Source organism: Accipiter gentilis, chromosome 14 (assembly GCF_929443795.1).
Source record: "Accipiter gentilis chromosome 14, bAccGen1.1, whole genome shotgun sequence".
NCBI lineage: Eukaryota > Metazoa > Chordata > Aves > Accipitriformes > Accipitridae > Astur > Astur gentilis.
The window spans coordinates 33116874-33142970 of record NC_064893.1 but is presented as its reverse complement, the minus strand read 5'-3'; the positions used below and the strand labels follow the sequence as shown (position 1 = coordinate 33142970).

The following is a 26097-nucleotide window of genomic DNA, read 5'->3' as shown; positions in this document are numbered from 1 at the left end:
ATGGCGAGGTTATTTTTACAGTATCATGGCAACAGGTTTTCTGCTCTTGACATGTTTCCATAGTAGTAGCAGTAGGACAGTCAGCTGCCTGCCTTCCTTAAAAGCTTTGTTTTGCTGTGCAGAATGTGTTTAGCCCCTCTTATTTTCGCGCACAGTACAGAACTAAGTGTGAGTGGAGATGGGCAGCTGAGAAGCCAGCATCACTTGTGTCAGCCATTATGAAATAATCTCATTCAAGCCCATTGCAGCTTCCAAGCCGGGAAACCTTCAGAAGCAAGAAGGCCAGTGTCTTGTGCTGAGCCAGCAGTGTCCAGACAGAAATGGGAACTGCTACTGCCCGATGTATGGAAGAGAGAGTGAACTTCATCCAGAGTGACCTCTCCCATCCCGAGCTTGGGATCAGCATTACACTTTCTGCTGTGCAGGAAGATTCCTGAAAAGCTGCTTCAGTTGTTTCTTCCTGCAATCGTAGCAGCCTGCAATGAAAATGTTAACAGGGGATTTAGTTACACATCACCTTACTCTTCCTTCCTGTAGAGGTGAGGTGATGTCCCACTTTCAGGTGAAGCTGTACTCGTGTTTTGTTAGTTAGGAGCTACAGCCAGAGATGATTGTAGGCACACTGAGCTGCGTACTGTAAAATAAAGTTACAATACAAGTCAGCCTCTTGGAAGTAAGACTTCAGAATCCGAGTACTACTTCCCAACAGTAAAATACACAACTATCTTCAGCAAAGTGCCCAGTAAATAGTCACCACAGTGACTGTAGAGTGTTTTTGCAGCAAAGCTGGCCTATGAAGAACTCTGCCGTGACTTAATGCTTGAAAAGCAGGACCATGAACAAAGCTGTTCCCACTACATATACATGCTTGTTTTCAACAGTGCTTCTGCAGCTTGGTCACTTACATCCACTTTTGGAAAGCATTTGCTCCTTTTGGTCTCTTAATCCCGTAAGACCTCACACACCCATTCTTATTATTTTGCTCCTGAGTGAAAGGTGTGTGCTCTCCTCTTGCTGATGTGCAGATAGCTTAGGGATGTGAACGGGGCACCCTGCCAACACTGGATGAGTACGCACCTAAACGTGTGTTTGCCATGACGTTCTCATTCACCAGAGCACCCAGGTCTCCCCCTCTGATGACAGGCCTGTCATTCCATATCAGGTCAAAGCCTCCAACATGCTTCTCCTTCCCCGTCAGCGTACAACATCAAATACACATACTGAAGTACCTGAGCAATGACAATTGTCTGTCTGCACACAGGAATAAACTCCCAGACAATCAGAGACAAAGCTGAACAGCTGAAAGCAGTGGACGTCTTTCTACTATTAATATCTGAGGTTAGCACAGTTGCAAAGTCAATCACAAAATGCTGCAAGACAAGCTGCTTGGAACAGAGCACTCCAGAAGCTGTAAGTGTGGGAGGCACAATGCAGAAGGGCCTCTGAAAGAGAGCTCTTGTGCAAGTCCCAGCTCTGACACGGACTCCAGTCCCTTTGCAGCCCTGTGCTGCTTTGTTTTGCCACTCTGAAATGGCAGCATGCTTGCTTACTTTGCTCTGTTTCTGGAAATTCATCATTTAATCACCATAAAAGTTAGAGTATTATGATCAGTTGCCAAGAAAGACATGGAACCAGACCATCCATTCCAAACATTTTATTAAAAGCCCTTAGAAGGTAATAAACATCTTCACCCGCCTGCTCTCCCTGTCCACAATATGAAGTGCGTCTTTGAGAAAATGACACTTGAGTTCAGAGTCTTCCTGGCTACTGGCAGTGACGGAAGGTGAAGCATTTACCTCCAGAAGCCAGCTGAGGAGATACAACAGTAAATTAAGGAGAAACAGGCAGTTTTGCCAGTGGTTCATTTAAGAGAAATGCCTGTCCACAAAATCATTACCCTGCTAGCAGGCAGGAGTAAGTGTGAAGCAATAGGAAATCCAACCCTAAATCTCTTTCCCATGCACTGAGCCAAAGAACATTCTGAGCTTATTGCAAAGTTTCTATTCCTGTTCTCGATGGTACCAAAGAAAAAAAATCCCTCTAGCTTCCAGAAAGACATACAAGTGAAAACCAAAGTCTAGCTGAAGCAGTAAATGCTGAGGAGAATTCACAGTATGAGCATTAACCCTTTTTTAGTGGCGGAATGTGGATGTCTCCTGGGAACAGTTTCCTAGCACAACTCACTGTTCAAATAGCTCTCCTATGAGAGCCCAGCAGCGCTATCTGAGCGCTGCGACAACATCAAGGACTTTCATTCCAATTCATTTGTTTCCTGACCAACCAAAGTTACTCCAGCTCTTTACGTGCAGGCTGCCTAAGCAGTAATTTGGTTTGAGGCTATGAACAGAGTAGATTGTGCAAATTAGAGCTATCCAGGACCACAGCTGAGCTGCATTTATTTGCTCACTTGAAATAAAGCTGTCCCCAGTGGCACCACATGAAATATTGGGCTGAAGCTGACAGGACACAAGGCTGTAACAGGTATACCAGCTACCATGTCTTGTTAGAGAGAAGAGTTAAAAAAAATAAATTAGAGAAGACATTTCATAGGAGAGCACCGACAACATAAATCACGTCTAAGGGAAATTTCCTTATCTATGGTACTGCTTGCACTTTACGTGATTAAGGCTGAAAGAATAATAATCCTATTTGCTTGTCATTTCTGAAGTACTATTTGCTGTTTCTGTTTTTCTCAACTCCTGTAATGACAAGTCAGTTGCACTCTCAGGTTCCTGCTGTTGCAATACTTGGATTGCGTCTGTAGCAGATAAAATTCCGAGAATTTCAGCTGAACTTTAATGATACATATTTTTCACTTAGCCAGTGAGAAAACATTTATTTAAAAAAAAAATCTAGATTCAAATTATGTTTTAAAGATTTGGGGTTTTTTGTTGCTGTCATTTAAAATACCCTCAGCTCCTGTGGAGTGCTTTTCTCCACAATTAGCAGGAAGGACCTCTTTCATTTGGGGTCTGCCTTTTAGCCAGTGTACCACAGATACGGGTTATGTTTAGCGCTGGCAGCCAAATGGCACCGGCGGGAGGTTTATCACTGCTGATGGGGCAGTGCTGTAAGATACATAAGCAGAACAAGAGAAGATAGTAACCCTCCATCTCTGGCAAGTGCTGTGACACTTGTGATATGCTTATACTTGGAGGGGAGCATATTCCAGAAATAGCCAAATTGGCAGGGTTTCACAACAAAGGGCTAGAGATCCTACAGACAAAGTTACAGGGTGCTGCACCCAGCTAATAAACCCTGATACCCAGAGCAAGAGCAGCTGCAACCTTCCAGATGGCAGCTCCCTTCATGTAAACCAGTTCAAACCTCTCTACACTTCACTTGCAGCTCTGGGCTGGCTCACTCCCAGCCAGATGCAGAAGCATCACGGGACACCCCTGTCCCAGGGAAAGCAGCTGGCCTGACACTATAACCCCTGGTATGTTTATTAACACCCTTATGGTTTCAGATCCTGATGATCAGGATGTCATAGCTGTAGAGCTCAAAGCAGTGTTTGTCCCTGCTAATCACCTTCTGAACACTCTGGAGGCTGTGGATGTAAGTGTTGTCCATATCTGCAAAGAGAACTTCCACTGACCCTGCCCCACACCTGGCGGTTGAGCACTGTCCAAGCTGGTCAGTCACCAGCTTGCAGCCCTGAGACATCCAAACACAATTATATGAAGCCAATCCCAACAGATGACCACACATTTAGCCCACATGATTTTTTTTTCAAACATCACCCTATAGTCTCCACAGCCCAGTAAAAAAAAATTCTTAGTAAGAAGCCAGAGACCAGAAGATAGGGGCCACCAACCCCACAATGCAGTTAAACTCTTCAGGCTTCACTACTGTACAGCTATAGGGAAAAAAGGTCCCCAGGTCCCCATCAAAAGTTCCCTAACAGCAATCAACATCCTCTCTTCTATCAGGGTACTGCAAAGACCCTCCTTTCCCTACAAACAAGGGAGATTTATAGAAAGGAGCAGCCCATAAAATTGGAAGTTCAACACCATCCTCCATTACTCTCAAACATTGACCCTCATCTCAGATTCATGAGCAATCTGACATCCCAATTTTCTCTCAGCTGCCACCTCTTGAGAGAGGAAGCTTAACAGTGACAGTTGTGTGCAGCAATGTCAACCTTGCTGTATCACTGAGGTCTTAGAAGCGAAGGGCTAAGCTATAAGATGTCTACATCTCCGAAGGGCGCTAACCAGAAAGTTATTAGGTTTAAAGTCAAAAAGATCAGCCTTATAGATGCACAGACAGCTGCAAAGCAACATTAAAGCAGAACGCTCGACCAGCCTCTCTCCTAAATCTGCTATCAAGGAAATTGCATTTATGGGTATCAGGAGACAAGACAGCACAGTTAAGTGGCTGAAGCACACAGCCACGGCATGGCAGCTGGCAGGATGAGGTCAGCTTGCTTGCATCTGCCAGAAGAGCCCCAATGGCAGGCAGCAGGGGAATAGTCTGCAGACAGTGAGTACCCCTCACCTTCCTGGGATCATAATCAGGTGCAGTCTTTTGCACTGCCACATTTGTGAGATGAACATCTGGAACAAAGTAGAGATAAGGATCGCAGACAAACAGACATTGAACAAGCAAATATGGAATTCTCACTCTGAACAGTCCTCTTCTGCCCCAGTGCCAATTAATTATCTTCCCTGTCTGTAATCACAGGCTTCAGCCACCTAAGCTTAAATCCAACACTGCATGATGATACCTTGGAAAGACAATAAAAATCAGAAGTAATCAAGAGGGGTATCTAGAAAATGAAAGAGTGACTGCCCTGAGCTAGTACTGTACCTCATGGCTGGCATGAAGCTTTTCATGTCACCATGTCTCCAAACCCCAGCACACCTTCACCCAAGGCAGCTTGCTGTACCCCTACTCTGGAAAGGCTTTTGATTTTTCAGAGCAAGCATGAACTGTGCTGAACTTTCACGGAGAGAAGTGATGGATTTTCCTGCCTCCTGAGCCATCAAATTGAGGTGGGATACCTTTTGGGAAGATGTGTTAATCAAATGAAAGCTATCAAACTCAATAAAGTAGCAAGTGCGACACATAGGAAATCAAATAGTTCTCTCCCATGAAATCACCCTGCCCTTACGTTCTGTGAAGCTAAGGAAGAAGAAAGGCTGCCAAAATTCAACCACTAACAATACAACCAGGACTGACATTTCAGCTTCAGTCCTAGCTGATTTTTCAAACTGACATTTCCAGTGATCTGGTGATGCCAGTTTTCCAATGAAAAAAGACTGGAGAGAGGCAGGGTGACAGCAGCAGCAATAGGACCGCTGAATCCTACAGGTGTTTGCAGGAGTCAGAAGTGACAAGGTTTGTCTGATGCAACTAATACCAAGCAGTAGAATTGTACAGTTCTTTTCTTACCCTTCTTTGTGGCACCTAGAGACAGGTAGGATACAGCAATCATCTCTGCTATTCAGAGTAAATCATGTACTAGAAAAGCAAGCAAATCCACCTCTGTATAACCAGGCCTTCAGTGGGATGTACTGGGAGAAGAGGAAAGGAGCAACTGGACATTAAGGCAAGGAAGTCCATTTCTGGCATAATAATGGTGGTTTGCACTTACAAATGTCTCTAGAACATAAACTCTCAAGTCAAACTTTTGACCCATGAAGTGCAGAGAAATGTATATATTACCCAGCTGCTGATATTGCTGCTTAGTGTTAGATGTACCTAAGAGCAGAAGTTTATGTATAAATACATGCACAAAGTGTAAGAAGTCAGATCCCAAATAAAGTACCTGACCATTTCGGAAAATCCACTGTAAAAAACTATGTTGTTGCCCTGAGGAACGGTGAAGGATTATGGCGTGACACAGGCACAGGAGAACAGAAGAAGCCAAGCAGAATAAGAGGATGAAATAAGAGCAAAGGAACAAAATGTCTCTTGGATATTCCCCAAAGAGAAGACAGAGAGTGGTTCTCACCTTCTTCAATCAACGATATCCTTCAGTTTTCAGAACAGGAAAATTCCTTCACCTTGTGACCTGCCAACCTACATATGGCAGAGCAGACTTACTGGCTTTAACGTTAGCATTTCCTGCAGTTTCCCAGAATTTCAGTGTAGAAGCCCTACATAACCTGATTCATCATCTGTTTGTATGCAAGCACATTTATTTAGGGTTATGGGGGGGAAGGGGATACAACAGCAGCTCTCTAGTGCAAAAAGCTCAGATTTGCAAGTGTTAGGAGGATTCTTGGAGGAAAGGGCAGAGCAGGCAGCCAGCCAATGGGGAAGTTCCACAGTACCAAATAAACAAACCCTGTCACATGCTTGCAGAAATATAAGTAACACAACATATGGTGTTGGGAATTTTGTTAAGTCACATTTTAAATTTGTGTACGTTACAGAAGAACTTAATTAAACAGGAAAGTCATGAAAGATTTCAGAGAACTATGGCAAGGAAGAGCAGAACAATCCTGAAGACAGCCTAGGCTGCATGATGTATTAAAAGTGGGTGACAAGTGGCCCAGATAAGGCACCCAAGAAGCAAGGCTCCCCATGGCACCTTCCCAAGGAGGTCCAGTCTCCTGCAGCTCCAGGATGTGGCACTGTGTACAGCCTGACCTACTACTGCATCTGAGTGTGGGAGTAGGCAACCTGAGACGTCACAACACGGGGCTGCTCAGGAGCACAGACGAACAGAAGGAGTAACAAGGAGTTTATTTTTACTTGTCTGCGAGTTTTGAGGTCACCCACAAACTATTTCATTTAAGTTGTTAGTATAATCTCAGTAATCACAGGCTTTTCATACATCCTTGTTTACTGTGTTCTGGTTATTTACCAAGTTAATTGAGGTTGTGGGCATAAAATCAGCTTAATGTAAGGTTTTTTTGTTGCCAATTAACATGTTCCCATTTGTAGAGTTAGATAATCACTAGCTGCTATCCTCCTGGCTGTAATTCACATGCTAGTTTGCGTAATTACCTCCCATTCACTTCTCACAAGTGTGCCCTTACTGATGGGCCTGACTCTCAGGATAAGACGAATCCTCCTGTCCCAGCCTCCTCGACAGACCTGCTGCATGAAGCAAAGTGACTGCTCGCTTGCAGGTCTCTCAAATGGGTGTATTTTTAATTATGCACCATGGCATGATACTCATTTTAAATGACTTGAATCATCTGGCAGAAGCAAGGCATTTCTCAGCATCACATTGTATTGTTGTAATTTCTAAAGGAAACACAATTTTTCCATGGTCCCCAGGACACTGGCTGAAGTGGAAGTTGCATTCAGCACAGCTCCAGGCAGCTGCAGGTTTGGGGGGACAAATGTGATTCAGAGCATGAGGCTACCCTTCAGGTCTCTAACTGCAGAGCAGAGAGAAGCTAATGCCAACCAAATCCACCCCAACTTATGCTCCAGGCTGCTCATGGAGTCTCCTGTAATCTCTTCGCATTCTCAGGATGGAAGACTGCTCAGTCAATTGACTGGACTTACATGGGCTGACATCTAACGTAGTGGGATTTCCCGAAAACCAAACGGATATTTTCATAGCTCCATCTTTAGGGGCTGCCCAGTTAAGGCAGCTGTGCTGCACACACACACACACACCACCTTCTTGCACACCTGCAGCCAAACTGAAAGATTTCAGAGCATGCACTCGGCCATAACCTCACAGCGAGAACTCCTGGGAGCACAATCTGTTCCTCCACACAAGAACCCTGCACTTTATACCTTCACCACTGAGTTAACTTTGGCTCTACAAATAAACTGAGCTGTCTTTTGACGGCTGAAGTAAGTTGTTACACAAGAAGAAGTGTTTTGGTAGTACATGTTGACCAGGAAACTGGCCAGGAGCACTGCTGCTCCTAGCCACCTTGCTCTGCCCAGTTCTTCCTGCGGATTTCCTGCATATTTTCCTCTCCCTCTGAAGAACGAAGGCATCCATTCATCTCTGTCTCACTTTCCCTGGGAGAGCAAATACTTACCGGTTTCATAAACCAAGTGATGCCAGGATTCTTGCAAAATTCTTCCACAAACAAATGGTACTCTGAAAGCATTCTGAAGGTCTTCAGAATAAAGGCACATTTTGTTGTCTCAAACTTTCCTGCTTCTCTTTCTAACTGCTTCTGAAACCTCTTCAGATTCTTCACTAAGCAGTTCTTCTGACTCAGCTGAGTAGAAAGAGAAATATAAGGTTCAGTGCAACAAACGCTCCCACAGTCTGACTCACTTTAATTGCCCTTGAGAAGTTTCTGGGGATCAAATGCACCACATACTCTGATGATTAAAAAAACCCCAGATATCATCAAGAACTGCTTTTTCTTTGCGGAGGAGAAGGCTCAATTTCAATTTTCTGTATCTCCGCACAAATGTGAGGAGCTAGTACAGAGCAGGTCTTACAATTCACGTTCTACCCTTTCTACTGGAGCTTTCTCACACAGTCAGCACACTCCTCTCCAGGACAGGCAGCGCTGATCAGCACTGCCCACACTGACTCTGCAGGCAGACTTACCCCCCATGGCCACAGCAGCCCAGTCCCACCGCTCCTGAACCACCGCAGGTTACGGCCCAGTGTTACAAATCACCCTCAGCCCCCATTCATGCCATGGCTGGTGGGCCCGAAGGCTCAGAGTGGGAACACATCCCGCTCAGCCGCTGTGCTGCAGTGGAAGCAACACTCCGGAGAGGACTGGGCAGGCCTCCCTGGCTGTAAGAGTTTTACCTGTTGCAACTAAACCTGCCCGCCGATACAAAGGAGACTTCCCCAAATGCAGCCATTTTGGAAGCCCTATTGCAATGCACCGTCCTCAGGTGGTTTTAAGGCAAAAGCTCCTTTTCCTGGGTAGATGGGACACAGCGCACGGCCCAGGTACAGGAGGCCCTGCCGGCGCTGTGCTTGCCCTCACCAGCACAGGGAGCATCCAGGGTTTAACACACTGCCTCGGGGATGAGGCAAGAGCCGGGGACGCAGCGCCATGAACCCACCACATGCCCCGCTCACGGGCTGTTACCCTCACTTCTGCCTTTGACTACGGCTGCTGCTTCTGCCCTGCCCCGCGGGCTGCCGGCCTGGGCCTGGGTCTGGGTCTGGGTCTGGGTCTGGGTCTGAGCCTGGGTCGGGGTCTAGGCCTGGGCCTGAGCCACCAGGCCGCGCCCGTCCCCATGGCAACGGCGCCGCTGCGCAGCAGAGGGCGCTGGCGGGACCGGAAGTCCGGGTCTGGCCACACCCCCGGCCTGACCCCGCCCCCGCCCGCCCCGGGCCCGGCCCCCCCCGCGGCCTCAGACCCGTCACTTCACCACCCCCGAGACCTGTGTCCCCACCGTGTCCCGGTCCCCTCAGCTCCCCCAGTCCCCTCGATCCCACCCTGTGGGCTCCCACCCCCCAGCCCATGTCACCCCATCCCCTGTCATCCCGCCCTGTGTCCCCAGGTCCCCTGCCCCGTGCCCCCCCTCCCTCCCCGCGTCCCCCTGCCCGGTGCCCCCCCACGTCCCCCACCCCATGCCCCCCATGCCCTGTAAGTCCCCCACTCCCCACCCCGTGTCCCCCTGCCCTGTGCCCCCAGGTCCCCCACCCCGTGCAGGGCCACGGCGTGTCACCCCACAGGGCGCAAAGTGGGGGGGGGGGGTGGGGGTCCCCCAGCCCCTGACCGCTGCTGGGCAGGGACGGCGACCAGCCTTTCCCCAGTCCCAGTGAGCCCAGCAGCGGCCCAGTATGATGCACCCAGCTACTGGGGCCGGTGGCAGAGGGGGACAGCAAACAGATCTAAAAAGTTCTAAAATCCAGCCCAGGATGTCACTGGGGGGGGGGGGGGGGGGGGGGGGGGGTGGTGGGTGACAGGCAGCGGGTGAGCCCTCACCCACCGGACCCCTGCCCACGGCTGACGGGACCCACCAGCACTGCCCGAGCCAGCTGCCCTGCAGAGCCCCCCCGGGGAAACCCACGCAGATCCCATTCCCCCCCCCCCCCCCCCAGGCAGGGCAGGTATGCTGTGTCACCTGCCTGCAGGTGGGCACGCTGTGGGCAGCCCTGAGGTGTGGGGGGCCGGGGTCTTGCCCACCCTGCGGTGGGCGCAGGCAGGGAAAGGCATGGCGCAGGCAAGGACGGGCATGGCGCAGGCAGGGGTGGGCATGGCGCAGGCAAGGGTGGGCATGGCGCAGGCAAGGACGGGCATGGCGCAGGCAGGAGTGGGCATGCGGCCGGGCGCTTCGCCGCGTGGCCGCACAGACCTTCCTTGATGGAGCGGGACAAAGGTTTTGTTCTTCTCCCAACACTGCAGCCTTGTGCGGCCGCGGCGGGCAGCGGCGACAGGCGGCAGCCAGCGCGGCCCCCACGCTCCCACGCCACGGCGCAGAGGGGGAGTTTCTCCTCCTTTGTCTGCTCCAGGCGAGAGCAGCAGCCGGTGCGCGGCACCGCCGGAGCAGCCAGGGAAGGCCTCGGCAAAAGCCGTGGAGGACGGCGGCCGAGGTCCCCTCTGCGCCCCGGCACGGCCGCCACCAGCTCGGCCTCACCGTGCTGGGAACGAACCTGCCCGCCACGGGCAGCGATCCCGGGGGACCCAAGCTCTTCATGACGGAAACCTGACCGGGAAGCGTCCGGAGCGGGGACGGCGGCTGTGCCTGGGGACGGGGAGGACGGCAGCATTGGGGACAAGGACACCCGCGCCCCGTCTCCCCCCGCGGCGCCCGCTGCCGGCCATGGGAAACGGCATGAGCCAGGTAATGGGGAGCACTGGGGCGGCTGCTCTGCAGGGCCGGCCATGCCAGGGTGGCTTGTGCCGGCGCTGGAGGTGGGAGACGCTCGCCTGGCGGCTCGCTCTGCCACGCCAAGCCGCGTTTCACCTGCTGGCACCGGATCCGGCACAGGGCTCGGCCGTCAGGCAGCTTGTTTACCTGCTGGTGGAGCGAAATCAGAGGAGATGCAGGCAGGGATGCTGCGCCAGCCGGCAGCCGGGGCTCGTCCCGACAGCTGCCCGGGGGGTGTGGAGGGCAGGAGTGACAGCGAGCCCCCTCCGAGGGAAGGGTGGAATCTTTCCCAATGTCTTTAAACCCCAGGCACCAGCTCCTGAGCACGCACCGGGAGCCCTGTGCGACCCCAAGCCCAGCGGTCCCGCACCCCCCCGCTCAGTGGGGCCGGGCTGCGCGTGGGGCTCAGCATCACTGGGTGGGGGGGACGGGCATTATTTTATGGTTGTTTGAGCTTCTCCGTGTCACAGCTGAACAGATACATCTTCCTGCAAGAATCTCCAGGTCCTAAGCTTTAAACACCACCCCCCCCCTTAATTGCTCGTTATCTGGGGAAGTGCCCAGAGCTGCAGACGGGGCTCTACTGCCCCGTTTTCTCCAGCGAGGAGTGGGTCAGAAGGGTGCTGGGGACGGGAATGTGCCGTTATTCATGGCTCCGTGTCCTGCCCTTGGGAGCTGCCCTTGCTAACTGGCGCTCTCCTACCCGCTCCTCTCGCTGCCGCAGCTGCAAGTTAAAGGCACCCTGTCGATAGAAAATTGATCTAAAATCTTAGGAATCATAAAAAAAAAAAACCTCCCGAAGCTGTTCAGCCAAGAGAAATGTTTCCAAACGTGGGCAGTGAGATGACTGTGAGCTGTGCTAGTGGAAATCACCTCCACCTGCCCAGGTCCTGGGCACCAAACGTCACAGCAGGGAGAAGCTGGAGGGGAACTGGATGGACACGGGGGTGAACAGCCCAGGAAGCCTCGCTGCCCAGGCTGGGAGAGAGGGAAAATATAAAATAGCTCTGGGTAATAAGGGATGCAAGATATCCTGCTTCTGCATCTGCAGTGCTATTAACAGAGGCAATGTCAAGTAATTATCTTTTCATCACGAGAAGTGGAATTTCACAAGGAAAATAACATGAAGACACGGTGTCCAGAGCTATCTGTTCCTGGACTGTTAGAAATGGGCTCCCTGCAGCTCAAGGCGACATGAGCAGAGCTTGGGGCTGGGAGAGGGACCACTGCATCCCCCCCAGGCTCCTCTGTGCCTGTTGCTTCCCCATCCCTCGGACAACAGGACATCCGCAGGCCATGGGTCTAGTCCAAGGCTGTATGGAGGCGTATGTAGTTTGCTGAGCTCAGATAATAGGCTCCGACAAAGAATTTATTCATAATAAGCAAAAGGAGCAATAAAAAAGCCGTGGCCAACTCCCAGCGTCCGTGAGGGTGCAGCGCCGGGTGGTTGCGCAGGTTGGGGTGCCGGGGCTTACACCCAGCTCTACGTGCTGGATGCCAAAGCAGCAGCAGCCCCAGGAGTGTGCAGGTTCAGCTGCACCAGCACCACTCCTGCCTTGGGGCTGGTGACGGTCACATTAATGGCAGAACTTTGGCCGAGGTCACTGCTTTCCATGGGGGATGCCGGCATGGCGGGTACCACAGCACAAGGCTGCTGCTCACGCTGCCACTTCTCCTTGTGTCCCGCAGATCCTCCCTGGCCTCTATCTTGGGAACTTCATCGGTAAGCGGAGCCCCGCCACCGCAGAGATGTCCTCCAGCCGGGGAGCTGGGCTTGCTTGAGTTCGTCCCTCCCCGCCTGCAAACGCTGCCCGATGCCCTGCCAGCGCCCACCACACGCTCCGCTCTGCCGCTCGGTTTGTGTTGGCAGCAGCGAGAGTGGGGGCACCAGGGGGAAACGCCAGGCAGAAACCCTCTGCCTTTGCTTTGGTTTCCTTATTTAACGGCTGCCCTGAGGTCTCGGGACACACAGCGGGGAAGGGGCTGAGGGGGGGGACGTGGTCTCACCAGGAAAGGTCCCAGCGGTGCCCAGCGAGATGTACCCCTGACATGACACCACCGGCTGGGTCCGGGAAGCCCTCGCAGCCGGGACCCCCCGTCCCACTTGCCCTGCGTGAATCAGCGAGCTGGGCAGGCTAGGAGGGGATGGGAGCACGTGGGACGGCAAAGGGCAAGCCAGGCTTTGCTTTCAAACCTCTCCCGAGTCCTGTGGGAGTTCACCTGCCGGGGTGGGCTGTGCCATGTGCTCAAGCTGGCATGGATCCCGTGCCAGGAGCGGAGGAGCTGGTGGTGCCACAGCAGCGTGAAGGAGCAGGACCGGAGCTGCTCAGGGTGATGCACCTCAGTTTTACAGCTGTAGGAGATGCAGGAGAGGGCTGCCCACCCTCAGGAGGGAATTTCTCTCAGAGGCAGAGAGAAATTCTCACACCAATTCACTATTTTAAGGGGTTTTCATTGTCAGAGGACAATTCATGACCAAGTACTGGCATCTGCCATGACAAACTGGCATTTATTGGTGCTCCTGCCTCCCTAATGGCTCTTTTGGCAGCTTGATTCTGGCTGTAAGTGCTGAGAAGGTTTCAAGCCACTGGTGTGAATTGGTAAGAAAATGTCATTGGAGCCTGAGTGGCAGCCCTGTGCTCCCTGCGCCCCATGGAGCACCTTGGGGTGGGCTGGGGGGGGGCTGTGGCTTGCTGGGAGCAGAGGGGCAAGGGTACCCGGCTCCCAGGTTCGTCACGGGGGTTCCTGCGAGTAACCACTGATGTGGGGTCTTGGCCTGCTGCCACCTGAGCATCGCTCTACCAAGCAATCCAGGGTGACAACAGAGATTTCAGGCCTGCTACGTTAAGGTCTGTCTGCCCACAGAGATATTTTCTCCATCTGAAAGCTTTCCCAGCCGCTGTAAGCCTCCATGCCGGTGTCACTAATTGCTGTCACTCTGCCTGCCCGAGGCAGGTGGGAAAGTGGCGGGTGCTGTACGGGTTCCCACGAGGGATCCCACCTCCCTCCCCACTGGCACATGGCACGGCTCGCCTGCAGAGCATCTCTCTCGAGACTCCCTCCTATTAAAATTCACATCATGCCATTAGCACATTGCGGTCTAGATTCCCGAGCCAAGGTTTTACACCATGTGAAAGCTTAGAAACCCAAAGCAACGAGATGGGAAAATGTTACTCCTCCTCTCCGGCAGCTTGTGCAGCATCCGCTGGTCGTGGCATGAAGGGAGATGGCTACAAAGCTGCTCAGCCAGCAAGACAATCACGCTCCCCTCCCAGCGTAACAACCGCTGCGCTGAACCAATGACCAGGATCACGGCCAGGGATGCTGAAGCATTAGTGAGAAGCAGGTCATTACCTCAGAAAGCCGAGGATACCTGGTTTCTGTGCGTGCAATTGCAGAGGATACATGTAGAGCGCTGCGAATTGCCCTTCAGGTGTTTTCCACAGCCCCCTTGGGTGCTAAAGGGGAGCTCAGACTGAGCCAAACTCAGGGTTGATACAAATTGCTGCAGCTCCACTTCTGTAGTTCACAAGATAAAGCAGATCCCTCAGGCTGCGGTTAAGTCCCATTGCTATGTGTGTGTTTGCACCAGGGAGGTGCAGGCAGAGCGTGCTTCTCCTCCCCAAGCTGGGGGCAAGTACAGGCAGGCGGGAAGCTGCCTGCTTGCAAAAGAGGGAGTTTTTCCATGCAGATGTGAATGCTGACCCCAGCACAAGCAGCAAGGTCAAGTGCCTTCGGAGGGAGGAGGTCTCTGGTTTGGCATCACGGGGTTTGCGTTCCAGATTTCCAGGGTGCATTTGTGTATTTGCCCATGTCTGTGCTGCTGCACGTGGGGGGGGTGATGCATGGCTTTGCATGGTGTCTGTCTGCAGGAGCACGGCAGATGCACTTGTGGGAAGAGAAGGGTAAGAAATTAATACGTGCTAATATCTAGTTTTATCCTTTAGATGCCAAAGACCTGGAGCAGCTAAGTCGGAACAAGATCACCCACATCGTTTCAATCCATGAATCTCCCCAGCCCTTGCTGCAGGTAGGGTCCCGTGCCAGGCGCCACTGTGTAGATCTCTGCAGCTTATGCTGCAGCATCTCCCTTCCCCCTCTGAGCATCCCACAGCACATACGGCTCTCCCCGGTCAGTGGTCCCAGAGGAGCTGGGCAGCCCCCGTGGCATGGGAAACTGGCTGTCTTGTGACTATAACCTGGCCTTGAATGCTAATGGAAAACACTTTCCAGCTCTCCAGCCTCATCTTGTTTCCCACTTCCTCCCATAAGCCGCCTGTCCCCCGCTGCCCTCCCCTTGCCAAGGGAGAGAGTGGCCCCGTCCCCACACAGGGGGATGCTGTGTTGGGGGAGCGAAGCCCCGCAGGCGGCACTGGGGCAAGGAGCAAAGGTGCTGCCAGACCGGCTGCATGCACGTGTGACACCCCGACCACAGCGCCCGAGTGCCCCCTCTTCCTTTTGTGTCTTCCAGGACATTACCTACCTCCGCATCCCCCTGCCCGACACCCCTGAGGCCAACATGTGAGTACCCCAGGGAGGCCGGAGCCGGCTCGGGGCACACGGGAGGGCTGGGGTCTGCAGGGCGAACAGGGGTGAGGGCTCACAGCACCCCGAGCCCTTGAGGTGCTGCCTCCAGCTCCTCAAGCGCAGCGACCCATAGGCTGGAGGCACGATGCCCCAGTGCTGGGGCTCACCTCTGGACCCTGCGAGCATCCCAGCTCAGTAACTGCTGGGGAGCAGGTCCCAGCCCTGGGGAGAGGTGAGGGGCAGCCGCTCGGTAGCACTGATGGAGAGGAGAAGTGAGCATCCCCCTGAGAGGTGCCTGGAGGGGGGGAAGAGAGGAAGAGCAGGTAAGGGGTGTGGAGCCGGCCAAGGGCACCAGCACGGCTGGAAGCGTGAGCAGCCAAGCTCCTGCTGCCCCAGCACAAGGCACACGAGTCCCAGGGCAGCCGGGCAGCCCCACACGTCCCAGCACAGCGGCACCCGCTCCCATCCCCAGCACAGCATGAGCTGGCCCATGCGCCTTCCCTTGGGAAACAACAGCAGTGAGCTGCTCAGGTCTCAGCCTGTAAAGCAGCGGGCAGTTTATGTTAATGCTTCATCCTCAAATGCAGAGGGCTGCTCTGCCTGCAGCCTAAAAATCCTGTTCTGTCCCTGAAGTTCTTATTCTGTCTGGTTTATTTTTCCTGCTAGCAAGAGGCACTTCAAGGAATGCATCAGTTTTATCCACCAGTGTCGCCTGCACGGAGGGAACTGCCTCGTCCACTGGTAACACTTCTTTCCCCGTGCCTGATGCCATGTCCCCCCAGCAGACCAGAGAAGAAAAGATCCAGCCCCCAGGCCCCCGCTTTGGCTGCAGACCCCTGATCAAAGCCAGCCTGTGCCAGAGGGCTCCGTGCCCACAGATACACCCAGGATCCACCCTTGGCTGCGGCTTGTGACTCAAACCCAGCGGGATCCAGGCAGCCCTGGAGACGGGGCAGCTTTTTGCTGCAGCTGAGCGAGTGGGAAGAGTGGGGTTTGGGGCAGGCGGCCAGGCAGCGGCCGCTGCTCTCGCTTCCCCAGGGAGGAGTGGGTATTTATAGGCACTGATGGAGAGGACCTTGGAAGGGCTCAGGCCTCCCGGAGAGCAAGTTCTCGGAGAAGAGGAACCGAAATAGCTGAAGCGCAGGGGTGGAGGAAGGGGCAAGCATGAGGTCAGGGTGCACCGCCGACAGCAGCATTTCTGCCCTTTCCCTTGCCAGCCTTGCCGGCATCTCCCGCAGTACCACTGTGGTTGTCGCCTACGTCATGGCCGTCACGGAGCTGAGCTGCCAGGAGGTGCTGGAGGCCGTCCGAACCGTCCGGCCCGTCGCCAACCCCAATCCCGGCTTCAGGCAGCAGCTGGCTGAGTTCGGCGGTGGTGCAGCCCGCAAGGTGGGACCAGCCTCTGCCACCCATCCTCTTGCTCCATAGCTGAGCCTGCTCACGGGTCTCAGAGCAAGGACGGGTCCTCAGGGGATCAGGTTGATTCTCCGCTCCCCTTGCTAGCAGGCTTGGACCTGCTGTTGGAAACAGGCACCTTAGTTTGCTTCCCCCTCCTTCCCCAGGTCCGCAGGCACCTGAAGCAGAGGTACGGGACATCACCTTTCAACGACGAGGAGGAAATAAAGGCCTTGCTGCCGGCAGGGAGAGGAGGACCGTCCAGGACGGAGGGACCTCGGCAAGGACTGGTCCCAAGAGCCAGAGACATCAGGACCACGACTCCCTTCCTGCTGCGGGTGAAGAGGACGTTCTCCTGCATCCCGGCTTGTCTGAAGTGACCCCAGCCAAGGGAGAGCAGCAAGAATCACCCAACAGCCTGGGAGAGACGAAGGAGCCGCAGCACAGCAGGCTGGGGGAACACTTTGCAAGGGAGACGTACCAAGCTCAGCTCCTTCTTCTCTTCTGGGGTGTGAGCGTGCCATTCTCTGTCCCAGCTCTCAGCTCTCGGGGAGGGATTCGCATGCACTGCCGGGCTCTGCAGCGCTCGGTGGGCTCAGCCTCTTCGTATCCAGTGTATTAGGGACACCTGGTGAAAGGCGCAGGTCTCTGCCCCTCAGGTCACTGCAGGCTCCTGCTCGGGGCAGAGCGACAGAGGGGATCTCTCCTGCCGTGGGGCCAGCACCCAGGTGATGCCGGCAGCAGCTTTAGCGCTTGGGTACCTGCTGCACGGTCCTCGGGGTGCACAGGGTACAGGAGAGCCGGCTCTCCCCTCGGAGCGGTTTTCCCACCAGCAGCACAAGGTCCCAGAGCCGAGGTGGCTGCGGAGCTGGAACACACGGGTGCATTAGCAGGCAATGCCACCACACCGGCTCCGAGGCAAGGGTCCAGCTCTAGCCCAGCCAAGCACAAGCCCTGAGCGAGCACTGTAGCTTTAGGAATCCATTGCACCCCATTCCCACCCATCCCAGGGCACAATCTTTAAAAGGTGGGACCTAAGCGTTTAACTTGGCCAGACCTCACTAAACCAGAGCCTTAAGCCATTTTGCTTAAAGACTTTCTATGTCCCCCAAGTAATAAACACCTATTCTCCACAGTCTGCCCGGGGTGCAGTCCGACTCCCCTGCGATGACCGGATCAGGAGGGGGATGCTGGGGAGGAAGGTCCTGGCGTGGGGTGGGTCTGGAGGCTGCTGCTGGCTGCTCTCTGCAGCCCAGGGAGGACTGGGGAAGAAGTGGGCTGGGGGAAGGTTACAAGAGAGGCCACAAACCTGGGTGGCATGGCAGGGCTCTCTGCGGGGTCAGGGTCTGCTCCAGGAGAGGTCAGGCAGCAGGTGGTGGGCACTCATGCGAAGCCTGTTTCACTGCAGCCTCTCCACTCACCAGGTCCGGGAGCACCGGGTGCAGGAGACTGCCGGCTCCGGCTGCTGGGAGCACTGGGAGCTTGGCACCAGCTGAGAACCACAAGCCCCAGCTCCTCCCAAGAGCTGTCCTATCCACAGCTTTCCCTGGGGCAGAGCGCCAGGTGGGGAAAATGCTGGGGATGCCCAGCTGGGTCATCAGCATCTCCCCTGCTGGGAGCCCGAGTGTGGTTCTGGGGTCCCCCTCATCCCTGCCAACCCTCTCTCACGACACAGAGTGTCCCCCAGTAGCCAGACGGGGACAGGTACAGGTGCCTGCAGGAAGGTTTCCAGCTCTGCATGTTATGGGGTGCCAGGCATGGGGTCCCAGAGTGAAGGAACTTCCCGGGGAGCAGGGACTGCCTCTGCCCTGGCTGCTTCCAGGAGACATCAGCATGCCCACCAGTAATTAATAGTCGCTCATTTACCCTTATGTGGCAGCTGTGGCTGAAGGTGAGCAGCTGTCTGGGCGTCCCAAGGGTCCCTTGGTGTGCGCCATGCCGGTGCTTGGGCAGTGCCAGGCCCCCCGCGCCGCGGGTGCTGCAAGGAGTGCGCGAAGCGGCAGGGACAGGAGGGGCTGGTGGCTGAGATGGTGTTATACCCGCTGCCCTGGGCTGGTGTACCATGCCATGCTCCACCTTTTGGCACCCTAAGCCTCCCTTTTCATTTACATGAGGGTAATTTAGGAGGGGGCTGCAGCAGCTGCAGCTCCTGGGAGCCTGGAGGTTCCTGTGTAAGCAGCCCCTCAGCAGGACTCGCACACCCGCTCCTGTTTCACTTCCACAGAGCTTCGGGGCTGTGGTTCCTCGCTGCTGCCAGCACCTGCCTGCCGGTCCGGGTGTTGCCTTGGGGTCACCTAGGCAGGCTGGGACCCCAACTCCCGCCTTGCCGCATAGACGCTGACCCCACGGAGTAACCAGGGGTTACTCCATCCTCCACTGCTCCTGCACCCTCCACCATGGGGTCCTCCCTCTCCTCCCAGCTCTCCCGTGCCCCCAGGCCAGGGCTCTCCAGCACCCTTTGGCCCCTCAGCACCCAGGAGAGTGGTGGTCCCGCACACCATGACCACGGACCCAGGATGGATATGTGCCTCGTGCATGGCTGCACCCTCCCGTCGGTCCCATGCAGCGTCACGTTGTGTGCTGAGGTGTTTGCAGCCAAGGTTCCCCTGTTCACACTGTAAACCCACGGCGAGGCCAAACACTGAGCAACGGCACCTCCAGCCCAGCTCTGCGGCACATAAAAATGTATTTATTCTGGCAGATCTGGTTTGCACAACTGGAAAAACCCAGGCGAGGGCAGGGTTAGCTGCGAGTTAATGTTTGACTCCTTTTGAAGCTCATTTTAGCATGAAAAGTTTAAGGGTTAAGCAGCTTCGCCTTCCCTGCACAGGGAGCAGCACAGCAGGGAAACTGGCTCTTGAGCGTCTTCGCTGATGCCGGGGTAATTAGATCCTGAGGGTCCCACGGGCCCTGCACGTCACCTCGCGGCTGTCACACAAGATGAAATCCCTGGCTGATAAAGGCTTATCCTGTTGGGCTGGAGCTGGCTAACGAGCTGGCGGCTACAATCATCTCCCGGCCTTGGACGTAATCTGCGCAAGCTGTTGAGAGAGGCTGTGCAATGACCCCTTGCCATCACCCCGCTTCCCAAAGCAGAAAGGGGAGGTGTGGGTTCTCCATCTGTCAGTCCCGGACCCTTTTCCCAGAACACAGCCCATGGCTTGGCTGGACAAGGGTCTCAGGGATGGCCAGGGTGCTGCCCCAGCAAAGGCGCAGCCGGCTGGAAATCCCCTTCTCGCTGGGGTGGTGCTGAGAGCAGAGCGGCTTCCTGCGCTGCCCCGAGCGCGGCGGGCTGCCAGCCCGGCTACGGCAGCACCGAGCGGGATGGCCGCGGGCTGCCAGGGCGAGGGCGAGCATGGCCCAACGCTGGCTGGGCCAGGGGTGTCCTACATGCCACCCGTCTCCCCCTCCTTAAACCGGGACTCCCTCAGCTCTTGGCACTCCGAGCCACAGTGCTGGCATCACCACCTCCTCCTCCTCCCAGGCAGGGAGAGCCGCGCCGCAGGCAGACCCCGGTTAGCTGCGGCCCCGCACCCCGAGCGGGCGCAGGTGGGGCGGGTGGGCTTTGCTCTGCAGCAAAGGGGCCACGGACAGGCTCAGTAAGGAAAGCAAATCCCTGCCAGCGTGCCTGGCTTGTAGACACCTGCATGGCCCCGTGTGCCCGCTGTGCCACGCGGCCGAGCCCCCGTCCCCATGTCCTTTGGAAAAGCCCAGGGCTGGGTGCTGTGTCGCTGCTTATTCATTTCGAGGCTTCGCAGCCCCGAGCAGCTTGCCAGCTCTTGGGAGCTTCATCTCTCCTCCCCGAGAGAGGTGACTTTCTCTGACTCAGAGCTGGAAAGGAAACCCAGCGGGCTGCAAAAGGAGACCTGGTGGGCTGCGGGCTGGGTGCGAGAGCTGGGTTTCCCCACACAGCAACATGTGACTCTGCAGCGGTGATGGAGGAGCTGACACCGCTGGTCACCCCAGGGCGTACCAGTGAGACCAGAGGGCAAAGCTCACCCAGCCTGTGCCCTGCTGGTGGGATGGGTGGGGGGGTCGCAACACCAGCCCTGCTCCAGCACAGCCCTGTGCAAGGGCAGCCGGGCAGTGTTTGGTACCAGCCAGCTCCATCCCTGCCCTACATGAGGTGAAATCCTTCTTCCTCCTGGAAGGACAGCTGAGCTGGGCTCCTCACTGGAAGGAGAGAGGGACAGACCCTCCTGGTAGCCGTGGCATTGAGGAAGGATGCTCAGGAGCCATCCAGGAGCGAAAGGGCTGTCTGGGACCCTGTGCTGGGCCCAGCCCTCTCCCGGTGCTGACGTCCGTCTCACCCACGTGTGCACCAACACAAGCACCCACCTCCCCGCAGAGCAGTGCAGGTGCGGGAAGCCATTTCCCGAGGCGTGGGAAGGCTGGTGCCCAGAAGAGCCATGACCACAGGCACTGGGGTCTCCTCTGCAGGGACGGCTTCTGCCTGGAACCCCTGGGCCAGCAGGGAGCTGGCGCGGGCGCGGGATGAGTCAGGCTCCTTCACCGGTCCCCGGCAGCCCTTGGCACAGCTCATCTCGGGCCTTCCCACCTGGTTCCCATTCGACTCAGCACCCGGAGCCCCGCAAGGCAGATGTGAGTGTTGGAGCGAAGGAGAGATTCGAGAGATGGGGCAACGTCACTGCTCACACCAACCTGGAAAGCCCGTGCCTGTTCCCGCACCTCCCCGCACCCGTGGGCTGAGGTGCGGGTCCCAGGAGGGTACGCAGGCCCTGGGCAGGGAGGTGTCCTGGTCCCCAAAGCAGGAGGACGGGAGAGGAGGGTCCCTTGTCCCCTGCAGGGAGTGTGTGGGAGCCCTGAAAGTCTGAGGGGGGGCATCCAGGAGGGGTGCAGCGAAGCCCCCTGTGCTTTCTGGTGCCCTGTCCCCTCTCCCATGGGTGCGAGGTGCCTGTCCCCTCTCCTGTAGGCTGCCCTGTGCTGTCTCCTGTGGGTGCCAGGTGGGTGGCCCCTCACCCGTGGGTGGCCCCGTCCCCTCTCCTGTGGATGTGAGGTGGGTGTCCCCTCACCCGTGGGTGGCCTTGTCCCCTCTCCTGTGGATGTGAGGTGGGTGTCCCCTCTCCCACGGGTGGCCCCGTCCCCTCTCCTGTGGGTGCCAGGTGGGTGTCCCCTCTCCCACGGGTGGCCCCGTCCCCTTTCCTGTGGGTGCCAGGTGGGTGTCCCCTCTCCGCTGGGTGGCCCCATCCCCTCTCCTGTAGGCTGCCCTGTGCTGTCTCCTGTGGATGTGAGGTGGGTGTCCCCTCTCCCATGCGTGGCCCCGTCCCCTCTCCTGTGGGTGCCAGGTGGGTGTCCCCTCTCCCACGGGTGGCCCCGTCCCCTCTCCTGTGGATGCCAGGTGGGTGTCCCCTCTCCCACGGGTGGCCCCGTCCCCTCTCCTGTGGGTGCCAGGTGGGTGTCCCCTCTCCCACGGGTGGCCCCGTCCCCTCTCCTGTGGGTGCCAGGTGGGTGTCCCCTCTCCCACGGGTGGCCCCGTCCCCTCTCCCGCGGGTTGCCCCGTGTGTCCCGCCCGCCCCTGCCTGGCGGCAGAGCCAGAGCCCGCGGTGTTGGGCGGGAAAAGGAAAGTGAAAGCCGGAGCCGCGCTTTCGCTTTCACCGCCCCGGCACGTTCCCTCGGGGCGGCCGGGCCGGGCGAGGGGCCGCGATGGCGGAGCCGGGGGCACCCATGCGGCTGAAGGAGTGGCTCATCGCCCAGATCGACAGCGGCCGGTACCCGGGGCTGCGCTGGGAGAACCGGCACCGGACGCTCTTCCGCATCCCCTGGAAACACGCGGCCAAGCAGGACTACCGGCAGCAGCAGGACGCCGCGCTCTTCAAGGTACCCCGGGCTCCCCGGGACCCCCGCCCGGTCCGTGACCGCGCCCGGGGCTCCCTCTTGCCGGGCTCCGTGCACACCCCTAGGACCCCCACTTGGCTCCGTGCGCACCCCCGGAATCCCCCCGCCTGGCTCCGTGTGCACCCCCAGGGCTCCCCACTGCCCAGCTCCGTGCACACCCCTAGGACCCCCACTTGGCTCCGTGCGCACCCCCGGGACCCCCCCCGCCCGGCTCCGTGTGCACCCCTAGGGCTGCCCACTGCCCAGCTCTGTGCACACCCCCGGGCCTCCCCACTGCCCAGCTCTGTGCCCACCCCTGGGCCTCCCCACTGCCCAGCTCTGTGCATACCCCTAGGACCCCCCACTTGGCTCCATGAGCACCCCTGAGAACCCCCTGCCCCCGGCTCTGTGCGCACCCCCAAGCGTCCCTATTGCCTGGCTCCGTGCATACCCCTAGGAACCCCACCACCCATCTCTCTGCAGCCCCCCAGGACACACAGCCCCGGCTCCCCACTGCCCCCCACCCAGCCCCAGTGAACTCGTACCCCAGTGGGCCCCCTTGGACAGTGGAGCGGGGAGCCAGGACACAGGCTGCCCCCACAGCGCAGGGCATCCTCTGCCCAACAGGCTTGGGCCGTCTACAAGGGGAAGTACCACGAGGGGACAGACAAGGCCGACCCCTCCACCTGGAAGACGCGTCTCCGCTGCGCCCTCAACAAGAGCACCGACTTCCAGGAGGTGCCCGAGCGAAGCCAGCTGGACATCTCCGAGCCCTACAAGGTGTACCAGATCGTGTCCGACGGCACCCGGGATGCAGGTACATCCCTGCCATCCCTCCTCCTGCGCCAGACTTGGGGCTGATGCATGCACTGTGCCTGTACGAGCCCCGTGTCCTGCGGACATCACCCCTCCTCCCCACTCCTCGTCCTCTCTGCATGTCCTGGGCAGCCAGGCGCCTTCCCAGGGGCTGTTCCTGCTGTTTGCCCAGGGGGTCATCTGGTTTTCCTTGCTCTCTGCAGAGAAGGATGGTGACACGCAGTCCCCAGCCGGCGAGGATCAGCAGGTGAGCCAGCCCCCCCGCCCCGTGCCATCCGCCGCAGGAGCTGCCTGCGGGCTGGAGAAGGTGGGACCCCCAAATCCCCCCTCCTCCGCTGGCTGTTCCCCTGCCTGCACGCTGCCTCTGTCCATCCCGCTGGGCAGCTGGTTCCCTCGAGCATCGCTACGGGTCCCCTGTGCCATGCAGCTGCCAGCCTCAGGCCGGGGATCCGCCGGCACACAGGGTCCATGGCGGAGGCAGGAGCCGGCTCAGGACTCCCCGCTCCCGCCTCGGTCCTCACCGCAGCCGCTCTCCTCCCCAGGGCACCACTGCGGAGAGTCCGGATCATGAAAACCAGAAGGAGACGTGCCACGTGTCTCCGCTGCCCCTGCTCTCTGCCCACCCAGCCGAGCGAGGTGAGGAGGAGGGTCCCTGGCAGCGGGATGGGGCTGGGGGCAGGGAGCACACGCTGCCTAGAGGGAGCAACCCTGCTCTCCACAGCCCCGTGCACCATCCCTTGTGCAGGCAATGCCCACGGGGATGGAGACTGGGGCTGGGGACTCCCTCCCTGCCCCAGCGAAGCCACTTGATCATGCACTTAGGAGCTTTAATGAGATCCAGTAACGAGCAGCAGCGGTGGGAAGGACCCTGCCGCCCACCTGGCCCATGGGCTGGGGCCAGGACAGCACCCCGGAGCCCTCGGGGACAGCTGCCCATGTCCCTTTACCACCTCATCTCTTGCCCTGGCCCAGGGTACCACGTGAGGGGAGTCTTCTACGGCTGGAACCCGCCCCACGGCCACCTCCTCCCCGGACCCCCGTCCTACCTCCCTGTGGAGGATGTCAACCACTCAGGTAGGAGCCGCGCTGGCCGGGCAGTGCCCTGGGTGGCCCCCCCCAGACCGGGCTGCCCGTGAGCTGACCATCCCCTCTCCCCAGACTGCTGGCTCCACATCCGCCTCTACTACTGCGACGTGCTGGTGAAGGAAGTCACCACCCGCACGGCCGAGGGCTGCCGCATCACCTCCCGCGCCGTGCCGGCCGACAGCGAGCGCCTTTACGGCCCCTCCTGCATGGAGCAGATCGAGTTCCCCCCGCCGCGGGCGCTCGGTAGCAGTGGCCGGGTGGCCGGCATGACCGACGTGCTGGAACGGCTCCTGCCCCACCTGGAGCGCGGTGTGCTGCTGTGGGTAGCGCCCGAGGGGGTCTTCATGAAGCGCCAGTGCCAGGGCAGGGTGTACTGGAACGGGCCACTGGCCCCGCACAGGGACTGGCCCAACAAGCTGGAGAGGGAGAAGACCTACAAGCTGCTGGACACGCAGCAGTTCCTGCAGCGTAAGTGCCCGCCTGCCGTCCTGGGCGCACGGGGTCTGCTGGACCCTGCCCCGGGAGACCCCAGTCCCCTCGGGAACGGGGTCAGCTCCTGCCCTGGCACGGCTGCTGCGGGCTGTGGGGCTGCGGGGACCTCGTGTCCCCTGACAGAGCCGGTGTCTTGCAGAGCTGCGGGGGTACCTGAGCCACGGGCAGCCCACGCCACAGTACCAGATCCACCTGTGCTTCGGGGAGGAGTACCCCACCAGCACCGGGCACCACTTCCAGAAACTCATCATGGCCCACGTGAGTATGCACCGGGGCTGGCGCTCGCGGTGGCACCGAGCTGGGAGCCAGGGCCACCGCGGTCGGGGGGCACACGGACCCGTGCCCGTTCTCCGTCGGCTCTATGCCTCCGCAGGTGGAGCCGGTGTTCGCACGGGAACTCTTCCATCACGCCCAGCGCATGGGGCCGATGCTGCTCCACGACTCCCCCCAGCCCTGCCCCCCTGGTTCTTCCAGCCACATTATCCGCGTCCTCAAACAGCTCTGCCAGCCCTGAGCCTGGACAGGCAGGAGGAAAGACCAGCCGCAAGGAAGCCTCGGAGCGGGATGCTCTGCCGCCCCATGGCCCCGCTCCGGCCACGTTCCCCGAGCCGGTGTGCACGGGGCATTCGGCGCTGCGGGGCCGGACACGGGCGGGCACTGGCCGGGGTGGGCGGACGGCCGCCGTCCCTGCGCAGATCACTGGATTTATTCCCCGGGAGCCACCCAGGTGGGATTTTTGTGTGCTTGTTTGGTAAGCCGGGGCAGAGCCAGCTCCGTCCTCGTGCCTTGCACTGCCGGGACTCGCCGTTCGCGAACCTTAGAAATAAAGGTTGTGTTTCGGTACCGCTGGCTCCGGCGTGAGGGGCTGGCGCCAGACCGAGGGGGGCACGGGCAGCTGGGGGGAGCCAAGCCCTGGCAGAGCCTCACGCTGTGGGCAAAGCCAGCTCAGCCCCAGCCGCAGGCGACAGCATGAGCTGACCCCCTTGCCTATGTGCCGGCTCAAGACCTGTCCTGTGCAGGGTCCTGGCCCCTTGGCAGGGGCTGCGGGCAGCGGTGAGGTGCCCGTTAGCTGCTCTGCTGACCTGGCAATGCAGGAGCCTGTCCTAAAGGGACTCGCTGCCTGTGCCTCAGTTTCCCCTGGTGAGCGGAATGAGTGGGATCCTGGGGTTTGGGGGGCCGTGCTGCACCCTGGAGTCAACATCTTGGCTGGGCACGGTGTGGGGACCT

The 26097-nt window shown here is 57.7% G+C and overlaps 2 protein-coding genes across 2 annotated transcripts; one reads left to right on the top strand and one right to left on the bottom strand.

Annotated features, from left to right (window-relative positions):
• Positions 1-404: 404 nt before the first annotated feature.
• TTLL9 (tubulin tyrosine ligase like 9) lies at positions 405-5951 on the bottom strand. The gene is given in 8 exon segments (XM_049816681.1): positions 405-476; positions 1078-1199; positions 1696-1809; positions 3456-3477; positions 3480-3657; positions 4501-4559; positions 5432-5519; positions 5600-5951. Coding segments are annotated over 8 exon segments (699 nt in total). The 5' UTR covers positions 5645-5951; the 3' UTR covers position 405.
• Positions 5952-10179: 4228 nt separating this feature from the next.
• DUSP15 (dual specificity phosphatase 15) lies at positions 10180-25713 on the top strand. The gene is made up of 18 exons (XM_049817098.1): positions 10180-10692; positions 12409-12442; positions 14667-14749; positions 15191-15240; positions 15913-15987; positions 16464-16635; positions 16809-17017; positions 19788-20240; positions 20990-21243; positions 21864-21889; positions 22234-22479; positions 23104-23293; positions 23496-23539; positions 23835-23928; positions 24265-24366; positions 24451-24846; positions 25010-25128; positions 25244-25713. Exons 1-18 carry the CDS (start codon positions 10672-10674, stop codon positions 25382-25384), a joined length of 2709 nt encoding a protein of 902 aa, XP_049673055.1. The 5' UTR covers positions 10180-10671; the 3' UTR covers positions 25385-25713.
• Positions 25714-26097: the final 384 nt, after the last annotated feature.

Coding starts and splice junctions, on each gene's coding strand:
- DUSP15 (XM_049817098.1), top strand. CDS start 10,672: ATGGGAAACGGCATGAGCCAG. Junction 24,367..24,450: donor GGAGGATGTCAACCACTCAG/GTAGGAGCCGCG, acceptor CCCTCTCCCCAG/ACTGCTGGCTCCACATCCGC. Junction 25,129..25,243: donor AGAAACTCATCATGGCCCAC/GTGAGTATGCAC, acceptor ATGCCTCCGCAG/GTGGAGCCGGTGTTCGCACG.